Source organism: Salvelinus namaycush, chromosome 19 (assembly GCF_016432855.1).
Source record: "Salvelinus namaycush isolate Seneca chromosome 19, SaNama_1.0, whole genome shotgun sequence".
Classification (NCBI taxonomy): Eukaryota; Metazoa; Chordata; class Actinopteri; order Salmoniformes; family Salmonidae; genus Salvelinus; species Salvelinus namaycush.
This window is the reverse complement of record NC_052325.1, coordinates 6,948,682-6,961,471: the sequence shown is the minus strand read 5'-3', so window position 1 is coordinate 6,961,471 and position 12,790 is coordinate 6,948,682. Positions and strand designations below refer to the sequence as shown.

General features: G+C 44.4%; 1 protein-coding gene across 4 annotated transcripts in view; it reads left to right on the top strand.

The window, feature by feature from the left end:
- LOC120064108 (NEDD8-conjugating enzyme UBE2F-like) overlaps window positions 1-9,392 on the top strand; it is a 94,414-nt gene extending 85,022 nt beyond the window's left edge. For all 4 annotated transcript variants that reach the window (XM_039014460.1, XM_039014462.1, XM_039014459.1 and 1 more), the window contains one exon: window positions 7,587-9,392. In XM_039014460.1, the coding sequence (XP_038870388.1) occupies window positions 7,587-7,637 (51 nt within the window). In that variant the 3' untranslated portion in view covers window positions 7,638-9,392. The remainder of the gene's footprint in view (window positions 1-7,586) is intronic.
- Window positions 9,393-12,790: the final 3,398 nt, after the last annotated feature.

Here is a 12,790-nt window from a genome sequence, read left to right as displayed (position 1 = left end):
CTGGGTCTCGACCCCGCCCTGTGCAAATGGGTCCTGGACCTTCTGACAGGCTGCCCCCAGGTGGTGAAGGGCGGAAACAACATCTCCACCCCACTGATCCTCAACACTGGGGTCCCACAAGGGTTCGTTCTCAGCCCTCTCTTGTACTCCCTGTTCACCCATGACTGCGTGGCCATGCACGCCTCCAACTCAATCATCAAGTTTGCAGACGACACTACAGTGGTAGGCTTGATTACCAACAATGACGAGACGGCCTAGAGGGAGGAGGTGAAGGCCCTCGGAGTGTGGTGTCAGGAAAACAACCTCTCACTCAACAAAACAAAGGAGATGATCGTGGACTTCAGGAAACAGCAGATGCAGCAACCCCCCCCCATCCACATCGACGGGACAGTAGTGGAGAAGGTGGAAAGTTTTAAGTTCCTCGGCATACACATCACGGAAAAACTGAAATGGTCCACCCACACAGACAGCGTGGTGAAGAAGGAGCAACAGCCCCTCTTCAACCTCAGGAGGCTGAAGAAATTTGGCTTGTCACCTAAAACAGTCACAAACGTTTACAGATGCACAATCGAGAGCATCCTGTCGGGCTGTATCACCGCCTGGTACGGCAACTGCACTGCCCTCAACCGCAAGACTCTCCAGAGCGTAGTGAGGTCTGCACAACGCATCACCGGGGGCAAACTACCTGCCCTCCAGCACACCTACAGCACCAGATGTCACAGGAAGGCCAAAAAGATCATCAAGGACAACAACCACCCGAGCCACTGCCTGTTCACCCCACTATCATCCAGAAGGTGAGGTCAGTACAGGTGCATCAAAGCTGGGACCGAGAGACTGAAAAACAGGCCATCAGACTGTTAAACAGCCATCACTAACATGGAGAGGCTGCTGTCAACATACAGACTCAAAACTCTGGCCACTTTAATAAATGGACTTAATAAAAGGTATCACTAGTCACTTTAAATAACGCCACTTTAATAATGTTTACATATCCTACATTACTCATCTCATATGTATATACTGTTCTATACCATCTACTGCATCTTGCCTATGCTTATCATTAGTCACTTTAAATAACGGCACTTTAATAATGGTTACATATCCTTCCTCACTCATCTCATATGTATATACTGTACTCTATACCATCTACTGCATCTTGCCTATGCCGCACGGCCATCGCTCATCCCTATATTTATATGTACATATTCTTATTCATCCCTTACATTTGTGTGTAAAAGGTAGTTGTTGTGAAATTGTTAGATTACTTGTTAGATATTACTGCATTGTCGGAACTAGAAGCACAAGCATTTCGCTACACTCGCATTAACATCTACTAACCATGTGTATGTGATCAATAGAATTTGATTTGATTTGTATTCAGGACAAAAAGTGAATTGCTTTGTCACATTTTTTTGCAGTTTTACTTTAGTGCCTTGTTGCAAACAGGAAGCATGTTTTGGAATATTATTATTCTGTACAGGCTTCCTTTTCACTCTGTCAATTAGGTTAGTATTGGAGAGTAACTACAATGCTGTTGATCCATCCTCAGTTTTCTCCTATCACAGCCATTAAACTCTGTAACTGTTTTATTCACTATTGGCCTCATGGGGAAATCCCTGAGCAGTGTCCTTGCTCTACGGCAGGTACGCGCAATGCCGTCAGGTGTACGCCAAATAAAAATGTGATTCACATAAAAATATTCAAACAGTACATTTATTTTTTCCAACGGGGCTATACATTTGGGTGAGGTTTTTTTCTCACCTGAGTAGCCTCGTTTCACTGCCAAAAATAAAATTAAACCATCTAGTGTTCAACGAAATAACAACACAATGTCAAATACAGGTAGTCTAGTCAAATAACTAACATCCAATCACATTAACCATTACTCTCTCGCAGGAAACCTTCACTCTTGCGCAGACATTTAGAAACAAAACATGACAATTAGAAAAATAAGCCACGGGAGTTTTTTGAGCGAGAATTAAGACAACTTTTGAGTAGTAACACGTATAAAAGCAACAGATACCATTAATAAGAAGGGGCTAGACGCATCGTATGGTGAGCTACCGAGTGGCTAGGACAGACAAGCCCCATACTATTGTGGAATACTTCATTATTATGGCAGATATGGCTCAGACAATGCTGGGAGAAAAGGCCAAAAAAGTTATACAGACAGTTACTTCATCAAACACTGTTTCACGAAGCATCAGTGACATGGCAGGAGATGTTTTGAAACAATTACTGCTTTGCATACAAGCCAGTGAATTATATGCGTTACAGCTGGATGAGTCAACAGACGTGGCGGGCCTGGCACAGCTCCTGGTATATGTCCGTTTATGGGCGGTCAATTAAGGAAGACCTCCTCTTCTGCAATCCACTGGAAGCCAGGACAACATGAGAGGATATTTTTTAAGTACTGGACAGCTTGGTGACATCAAATGGACTTTGGTGGTCAAGATGTGTTGGTATCTGTACTGATGGCGCAAAAGCCATGACAGGGAGACATAGTGGAGTGGTACCGCGTGCAAGCAGTTGCTCCCGACGCCACTTGGGTACACTGCAGCATCCACCGAGAGGCTCTTGCTGCCAAGGGAATACCTGACAGCTTGTAAGACGTTTTGGACACTACAGTGAAAATGGTTAACTTTGTTAAAGGGCTAGGCGTCCCGCTAGCGAGACAACTTCCGGTGAAACTGGAGGGCGCGCAATTCAAATATATAATCATTAAAATTATGTATATTAAACATTTAGGTACATATAAGTGTCTTATATCGGCTGAAAGCTTAAATTATTTTTAATCTAACTGCACTGTCCGATTTACAGTAGCTATTACAGCGAAAACATGCCATGTGATTGTTTGAGGACGGCGCCCCACATCAAAATATTTTTCCACCGGCACAGGTTTCATAATACCGATTTAAATATTCACTTACTTTTCTTCCCTGATTTGTCATCCAAAGGGTCCCAGCTATAACATGTCGTTTTGTTAGATAAAATCTTTCTTTATATCTCAAAAAGTCTGTTTTAGTTGGCTCCATCAATTTGAGTAATCCACTCGTTCCTTTTAGAGAAAGGAATCCGGAAAATCTACCCCTAAACTTTGTTTCAACAAGTCAAAATATGTTTGTATTGCATCCTCAGATACCCTAAAATGTAATCAAACTATAATATTTCTTACGGAAAGAAGTATGTTCAATAGGAAACCAATTTTAGCAGGTGCGTCCTGTCTTCATGGCACGCACAAACACGATTTCCAAGACTGTTGTGTCCCTGTACTAAAACTGATATTTCCTATTCGTTTTTGAAGTTACAAGCCTGAAACCTTGAACATAGACTGCACATAGACTGCTGACACCCTGTGGAAGCCATATGAATTGCATCCAGGGAGCAAATTCTCAATATGACCTTATACTTGCCATTCTAAGAGGATGGTCTCTCTCAAAAACAAAATAAAGTGTTTTTCTTTGGATTTTCTCCTACCATATCTATTGTGTTATTATCCTACATTATTGTAACATTTCTACAAACTTCAAAGTGTTTTCTTTCCAATGGTACCAATTATATGCATATCCTGGCTTCAGGGCCTGAGCAACAGGCAGTTTACTTTGGGAACGTCATTCAGGCAGAAATTGAGAAAAAAGGGGCCTAGCCCTAAGAAGTTAATTAAAGTAAGGCCCCTGAACTCTCGTGTATTTTCTGCATTATACAATGATGTGTGAAGTGACCATGTAACGCTTTTACAACATACAGAAGTGCGCTGGTTATCGAGGGCCAAACTATTGACACATTTTTTTTTAATTGAGAGATGACCTTAAAGTTTTCTTTACTAACCATAACTTTCACAGGTCTGACCTCTTGTATGATGATGAGTTTCTCACACGACTGGCCTATCTGGGTGATGTTTTTTCTCGCCTGAATGATCTGAATCTACGATTACAGGGACTCTCCAACTATATTCAATGTGCGGGACAAAATTGAGGCTATGATTAAGAAGTTGGAGCTCTTTTCTGTCTGCATTAACAAGGACAACACAAAGGTCTTTCTATCATTGTATGATTTTTTTGTGTGCAAATGAACTCAAGCTTACGGACAATGTCAAATGTGATATTGCGAAGCACCTGAGTGAGTTGGTGCACAATTACGCAGGTACTTTCCCGAAACGGATGACACAGACAACTGGATTTGTTATCCCTTTCATGCCCTGCTTCCAGTCCACTTACCAAAATCTGAACAAGATCCTCATCGAAATTGCAACAAGCGGTTCTGTGGAAATGTTATTTAATCAGAAGCCACTGCCAGATTTCTGGATAGGGCTGCGCTCAGAGTTTCTTGCCTTGGCAAATCGCACTGTTAAGAAACTGGTGCCCTTTGCAACCACGTACCTATGTGAGAGTGGATTCTCGGCCCTCACTAGCATGAAAACTAAATACAGGCACAGACTGTGTGTGGGAAATGATGTAAGACTGAGACTCTCTCCAATACAACCCAACATTGCAGAGTTATGGATGTCCTTTCAAGCACACCTTTCTCATTAACCTGTGGTGAGTTATTCACCATTTTAGATGAACAAATAAGGTTTTATATATAAGATGGCTAAATAAAGAGCAATATTATTGATTATTATTTGTGCCCTGGTTCTATAAGAGCTCTTTGTCACTTCCCAAGAGCCGGGTTGTGACGAAAACTCACACTCATTCTTATGTTTGAGAGTGCGCTGACCTTGGTGCTAGTATGCAGCTGGAGGTTGAATATTTGAAGGGGTACGGGACTATAAAAAGTTTGGGAACCACTGTCCTATGGCATCTGAGTTAGGAAGAACGCCTGTATCTTGTAGTGACTGGGTGTATTGATACACCATCCAAAGTGTAATTAATAACTTCACCATTCCAAATTGTAATTCATAACTTCAACATGCTCAAAGGGATATTCAATGTCATTTTTTATTTTCAATCTACCAATAAGTGCCCTTTGCGAGCATTGGAAATTGTCCCTGGTCTTTGTGGTTGAACCTGTGTCTGAAATTCACTGCTCGACTGGGGGACCTTACAGATAATTGTATGTGTGGGGTACAGGAATAAGGTAGTCATTCAAAAATCATGTTTAACACTGTCGTTTTACTCCTGAACGTATTTAGGCTTACCTTAACAAAGGGGTTGAATACTTATTGACTCAAGATATTTCAGCTTTTCATTTTTTATTAATTTGTATTACAAAAGATCGAAAATCATAATTCCGCTTTGACATCAAAGTGTGTAGGCAGTGACCAAAAATCAAAATGTAAAATCAGTCCGTAACAACCAAATGTCGATAAAGTCAAGGGGTTTGAATACTTTCTGTAGGCACTGTATAAGCTTTTGTGCAATAGCTCCCCTTTGGAGGGGCGGTCTAAGGCAGTGCTAGAGGCATCACTACAGACACCCTGGTTCGATTCCAGGCTGTATCACAACTGGCCGTAATTGGGAGTCCCATAGGATAGTTTGGCCGGTGTATGCCGTCATTGTAAATAAGAATTTGTTCTTAACTGACTTGCTAGTTAAATAAAGGTTCAATTTAAAATAAATGTTTTTTAAAAACTATGTTGGACGGAGAGAGAAAGAGATCTGCAGTGCTAATTGACTTTCCATGAGGGTAAAGTAAGCTGTAGAGTAGCAGGCCCAGGCTCTTTAGATGGTATGCTAGGAACTAAGTCAGCCACACACATTTGTCCTAAAGTAGTCTCCATTTCAAAGCAGTATGTCTTGGTCTTATCTCCTTAAGTTAAATCACATCTATCAAATGTATTTATAAAGCCCTTTTTACATCAAGTTGTCGTCATGGTTGGCATCTTTGTTGTTCTTGGCTGAGAGTCACCTGACCTTTTCCAGCCCTGGCCAAGCCTCCTTCTGAGCATATTCTCTTAAGAACTGAATCCCATCTTGGGAAACATGCATCTGTGAAACTGAAGCTTAATGGGTAAATAATGCATTGATGTCAATAGGAGGTTTCTGTGCAGATTGGAGGAGGGTTTACTGTTGCTGCTCCCTTCACTTGCCTTGGCTCCTGATACCAGGGCTGTGTAGTCTTTTAGTGGGCACCACCCCCTTCCTACCCCTGTCCAATCGAACCCAAAGCCTGGACCACCAGTGAGAAAATAAGTAGGCTTTCGTTTTATGTTTGTTGCTGTGCTGTGCTGGTGTGGTTTAATATAGCTGGCCATGGAAAAGGGAAAGGGCAGGGGGAAAGCTGACACAGGAGAGACAAACAGAGTATGTCAACCACTTTGAGTTACTGCCCGCCACCATCCGCTACATACGCTGCCATGCCAACCTGTCTCCACTTCTCTCTCTCCCTTTCATCCATCATCAAGCTGCCATGCCAACCTGTCTCCACTTCTCTCTCTCCCTTTCATCCATCATCAAGCTGCCATGCCAACCTGTCTCCACTTCTCTCTCTCCCTTTCATCCATCATCAAGCTGCCATGCCAACCTGTCTCCACTTTTCTCTCTCTCTTTCATCCATCATCAAGCTGCCATGCCAACCTGTCTCCACTTCTCCCTCTCCCTTTCATCCATCATCAAGCTGCCATGCCAACCTGTCTCCACTTCTCTCTCTCCCTTTCATCCATCATCAAGCTGCCATGCCAACCTGTCTCCACTTCTCCCTCTCCCTTTCATCCATCATCAAGCTGCCATGCCAACCTGTCTCCACTTCTCTCTCTCCCTTTCATCCATCATCAAGCTGCCATGCCAACTTGGCTCCACCTTTGCTCTCCATCCATCATCAAGCTGCACCATGGAACACTGTCCCCAGAGGGGTCATGGGAATTGATTTGACTTCATTTTATTTAAACCCTGCACACACACAGAGTACACGCACTCTCTCTATATCATGTACACACACTCACTCGGACCCAGGCTATAACTCCCCGGCTCTCCATTCAGCTCTCCATTCATGTCCTGTAATGGAGGTACTTCACTGTAGTGTCCGACACCATTCAGAAGGATGCGCCAGCTGGAGGAAAAGAGGTGGTCACAGACAGATCAGAGCAAAGGCTGTGTGCCTCAGGACTCCATGTAGACTGGGGTTATTTACAGCCTGGTACTTGTTATGGAGCAATGGGCCAGCAGAGTCCATGTGAAGAATCCCGAGCCCTCCTGGGTTCCATTCAGGCTCTGACATCTTGTTGCTGGAGGCTGTTTATTCGGAGGGAGCCAGAGCTGCTGTAGTGACCTCCATATCTATCTCCATCTCCACAGTCTAGCTATGGTGACTGTATTCCCTAGCCGGCTGGACGGACGCTCTGCGGTCCATTTCTTTCATAGTTCTGGCTGATGCCAGAGCAGTGGATGTCATGTTTTGCTGTCATGAAGTGTGTGTGGTTTATGGGTAATGTTTTCATCCCACTGTATCACTGGCATCAACCCTCTGATGGCGCTTACTGCATTTCTTTATTGAATATCTCCATAAACGTAATTTCAACTGATGAACACACTGTATATTGGCCTAAAGATTTTCAGAGCAGTTCCATTGGGGGTTAGATGTTTGTAAAAATGAAACAAGGATATTGATAGAGAAAAGATCACTGATGTTGTTTGTGTGTCTTGCTCTAGGAGGATTTCCGGAATAAGGTTCAGGATTACATCAAGCACTACGCCAGGTGATGACTGCATCAGCTGCGCCAGCTGCCTGCACCCCCCTCCCCTCCCCCGTCTGTGACTGCGCAGCTGAATCCCGTCCCTAATGTCTCATCAACCAACTAACCGCTGCGCACCGCTGACACGCCCCGACTGCAATAAGACGTCGCTGGAAGAAGAAAAGATTAAACACGTTTTTTTTAAGTTTGAGGAGGGACTTGTTTATTGTCCTGAGTGGACCAGAGTAATCATCTGTCACAACAGGGATCGTCCAATGACTGGGCTTCTCGTTGTGTCTGAGCCAATCAGAGTGGGCGCCGGAGGCAGTGAGGACCCGGGATTTAAACAATCCAGTTATCTGTTATTTAAGAATCTGCGAATCAAAGAGAAAGATGATCTGTTAGTTTTTCTCAGTTCTAGTGCCTGCCATGTTTGTGTTGCAAAGAAAATGCACGCGAGCGCACACGCACACACAGAATCCCTTCACGCACATTGAGAAACAAACATACTCAACTAGCTACTCACAACACACAGCACTTGGCTGTGCATGCAAACACACAGCTGGAAAAACGACATATCTGTTATGTCACTCGTTCCTGCCCACCCCCAACTCACCAGACAGCATGTGAATGACAAGTGCCACCAACCCAGTCCCCATTCTAGTCATTCCCCATTTGACCCAGTCAGTCCCTATTCCAGTCAGTCCCCATATTGTCCATTTCACTCTGGATATATCTGAAAAGGAACCCTAATAATCCCAATAATCCCAACCCTATAGGCCCTGGTCTAAAGTAGTGAGTGCATTATATAGGGCAGGGTTATTCAACTCTGACCCTACGTGGGCCGAAGCCTGCTGGTTTTCTGCTCTACCTTATCATTAATTTTATCCACCTGGCGTCCCAGGTCTAGAATGGAGAAAGAGCAGTGGAGCTGGTTTGAAGGTCCAGAGTTCAATACAAGGGACATGGGGAATAGGGAACCATTTTAGACTCACCTCAGACACGCCCACTTCCTGTCTGTTCTGTTCACTCATCCAGAGGGGAAACACTATGTACCGGTGCCCGAGACGCACTGTAACACTGTCTAGATGAAGCTTCTAGGAAAAGTTGTACAACCACACTTGACCCTTGACCTTAGCTAACCCCTGGGGAAGCCAAACAGAGGACATTCTGCCTCTGAAAGTCTCTCTTTTTCTCGCGCTTTCTTGCTCCATCCCTATCCTGCTGTTTTTTCATCCCTCTATCCTGCTGCTTTTCATCCCTCTATCCTGCTGCTTTTCATCCCTCTATCCTGCTGCTTTTCATCCCTCTATCCTGCTGCTTTTCATCCCTCTATCCTGCTGTTTTTCATCCCTCTATCCTGCTGTTTTTCATCCCTCTATCCTGCTGTTTTTCATCCCTCTATCCTACTGCTTTTCATCCCTCTATCCTGCTGTTTTTCATCCCTCTATCCTGCTGTTTTTCATCCCTCTATCCTGCTGTTTTTCATCCCTCTATCCTGCTGCTTTTCATCCCTCTATCCTGCTGTTTTTCATCCCTCTATCCTGCTGCTTTTCCCTCCACACCTCTTAGGCCCCACCCACCTCGTGTTCTCCTCTGTCCCCATGAAGGTAGGGGAATACCAGGGCGCTCTCCCTCTCCTAGGTTGTGTATGAGTCCTCTGATTAGTTGTCTAAGGGAGGGCCTGTGGTCTCGCTCTCTTCTATGTCCTTGTGTGTCTGTCTGTCAGTGTGTGTGTTTGAGAGGTGTGTGTGTGTGTGTTTGAGAGGTGTGTGTGTGTGTGTGTGTGTGTGTGTGTGTGTGTGTGTGTGTGTGTGTGTGTGTGTGTGTGTGTGTGTGTGTGTGTGTGTGTGTGTGTGTGTGTGTGTGTGTGTGTGTGTGTGTGTGTGTGTTTTTGATGCTTTGCCTGGGCTGGCTTTGTGCCTGTATGCACATTGGAACATAACATTCAGTGTCATCACTGTATTAAACATTGTATTTACGTTTCCATGAGGCAAAGTGTATGTGATCAGGAGGTGGTGTATTTTAGTGTGTGTGTGTGCGTGTGCGTGTGCTTTCAAATGAACGGGTTCAGATTTGACTTGTTAGCATGCTCTGGTTCCTAGCCCCACACTCCTTGTTTTACTGTTTTACCTAGTTCCCTGTGAGGCTCAGGAGGGTCTGTCCCTCAGTTCAAATCCTCCTTTGCTTTCTCAGATTGTATATCGTTTTTTTAAGATGTATTAAAGAGGATATAATAAGGAAAATGAACCAGTATTTTATTCTATAGTCTGTGTCCCTGTCATATTCATGGGTTGGGATTGTTGCCATTGATTCAACTACAATGTTAATACTGTATTTACAACAATGTGACATTTTAAGCTAATTACTCATCATGGTACACTAGTCCTCAGGTCTCACACAGTACTGGTTAGTGTCCACTAGCTCTGTTTAGTGTCCACTAGCTCTGGTTAGTGTCCACTAGTTCTGGTTAGTGTCCACTAGCTCTGTTTAGTATCCACTAGCTCTGGTTAGTGTCCACTAGCCCTGGTTAGTGTCCACTAGCTCTGTTTAGTGTCCACTAGCTCTGTTTAGTGTCCACTAGCTCTGTTTAGTGTCCACTAGCTCTGGTTAGTGTCCACTAGCTCTGGTTAGTGTCCACTAGCTCTGGTTAGTGTCCACTAGCTCTGGTTAGTGTCCACTAGCTCTGTTTAGTGTCCACTAGCTCTGTGCTATAGAACGTGATGACCATAGCAGAATGTTAATCCAGGCTGTCAGATAGTCAGTGTCCTGAGAGACAGGGCAGTCAGAATGTCAGCAGCCTGGACAAACTCCCCTCCCCTCACACTTCTTCAGCCGACTTCTTCAATCACTCACACACACCTTCTCCCGGGTCTCTGGGCTTGGGCCGGAGCATCAACACACTGACATGGTCACACTGGCCTGCAGGTATGAGCAACCTCTGCCTTGCCGTGAGAGTTGGTCTGGCTGGCAGAGAGGCTGTAGACTGCTGTTCCGCCCCACGCTCTCTTCTAACGAGGGGGAGACTGCTGTTCCGTCCCACGCTCTCTTCTAACGAGGGGGAGACTGCTGTTCCGTCCCACGCTCTCTTCTAACGAGGGGGAGACTGCTGTTCCGTCCCACGCTCTCTTCTAACGAGGGGGAGACTGCTGTGCTGAGGCAGGCAGATGGAGCAGTTGGACTACGGCCATCTTGCTTGAGCCTGAGACACCCACTTTACCATCATTGGGTCGAAGCTTCTTCCTTTCCCCATGAAAGATTCCTCTCATTGCTACTGCCTCCTTAACTAGCGGTGTACACCCAGAGCTATACACCCACACACCTTTTCTTCCTCTGCACGTAGACCTTAACTTCTTTACAACACTGCAACCTTAGGGACAAGGTTTTTATTGACCAAAAGAGCTGATTCCCCCAACCTTTTGTGGCCCCTTTGTCCACGACCATCTGAAGGAGATGGTATCTATTTATCTATTAAGTGTTGTACTAATCTCTTTCCACGCTTTCTGACTGATTTATTGACTGGCTGGCTGGCTGACTATCTGTCCACACAATGACTGACTGACACTGGCAGCGCGTCTTCCTACCTGCCATGTGTAGAGTGGCTGAATGAAGGTTCCTCTGGACCGCTGACGGTGGGTAATCAGACGGTCATGGTCGGTAGATTAGGTACTCGCACACAGAGAGTGTCCTTAAAGAGACCAGAGTCGGGAAGATGTCTCTCGAAGATGTATCAACCCACTAACTGTAATCCTCCTTATTCAAAATATGACTCTTTGGATCCTTGCAAAGCCCTGATATGAACTAAATGTAATATTTAGTTTATTTCCATAGTATGAATCAGCACTAATGGAGCATAACAAAGCAGAGTGGAGAGATTGTATTTATTATGTTTATTCTGATTCTCCTGATAAATACAATGTTCACAAAACATTAAGCACACCTTCCTAATATTGAGTTGCACCCCCCCCCCCCCTTTTTACCCTCCGAACAGCCTCACTTCATTGGGGAATGAACTCTACAAGGTGTCAAGTGTTCCACTGGGATGCTGGCCCATGTTGACTCCAATGCTTCCCACAGTTGTGTCAAGTTGGCTGGACGTCCTTTGGGTGGTGGACCATTCTTGATAGACAGGAAATTGTTGAGTGTGAAAAACTCAGCAGCGTTGCAGTTCTGGACACAAACCGGTGCACCTGGCACCTACTACCATACCCCAAAGGCACTTAAATGTTTTGTCTTGCCCATTCACACTCTGAATAGCATACATACACAATCCATGTCTCAAGGCTTAAAAATCCTTCTTTAACCTGTCTCCTCCCGTTCATCTACACTGACTGATTGAAGTGGATTTAACAAGTGACATCAATAAGGGATCATAGCTTTCACCTGGATTCACCTGGTCAGTGTCATGGAAAGAGCAGATGTCCTTAATGTTTTGTACACTCGGTGTAGTTTCCATTTTCACTTGTGATTCAAATCCAGGCTCTTAGCATTAAAGAGGTGCTCATGTACTCAATGAATACCATTATGTTGTTGTTTATTGATTGTCACCACTCCAGTGAGTGTTTTGATGATGAGAAGTGAAGGTCTTACGCGAACAAACCAGGACAACTCTCCACATTGTGTTAAAATAGGAGATCATGGGCTCTGATCAGTCATGCCCCGTTTACATCGCAAAGTATTTTGTTACACCATACGTCATCTTCATGCAATCTCCTTCCGCTACTGGATTGAGAGCATAGGGAGGGTTTCACAACGCAAGACAAGATGGAGGAGAGCCATTATCATTACAAATGTCATTACCATCAAAATAAACAAAAATGGAAAGCAACAGTCATATATAATTGGCTTAACAGGCCATGTGTATTGACATTTATATAAAATATTACTCGCTAGCTATCCCATTCTGCTGAAAAACACATTTTCATCTTATTCTGTGGTTTGGTAACTTGCTGTTCTGTTGACGGAATCTGGCTGCACTAAAGATGACGCAAAGTTTGGAAAAATTGAAATGATGCGGTATCTGTTTCCCAACGGAACCTTCAACAGCAAGGGGGAGCTGCGATGCCACTTTTTTGGACGGTCCCCAATGAAATGAATAACATCTGGCGCAATAGAATACACTTCTCAACATCAGTCAGCCTGTCGGAAAGTGTTTTTCATTGTGCCCACACCCGTACAAAC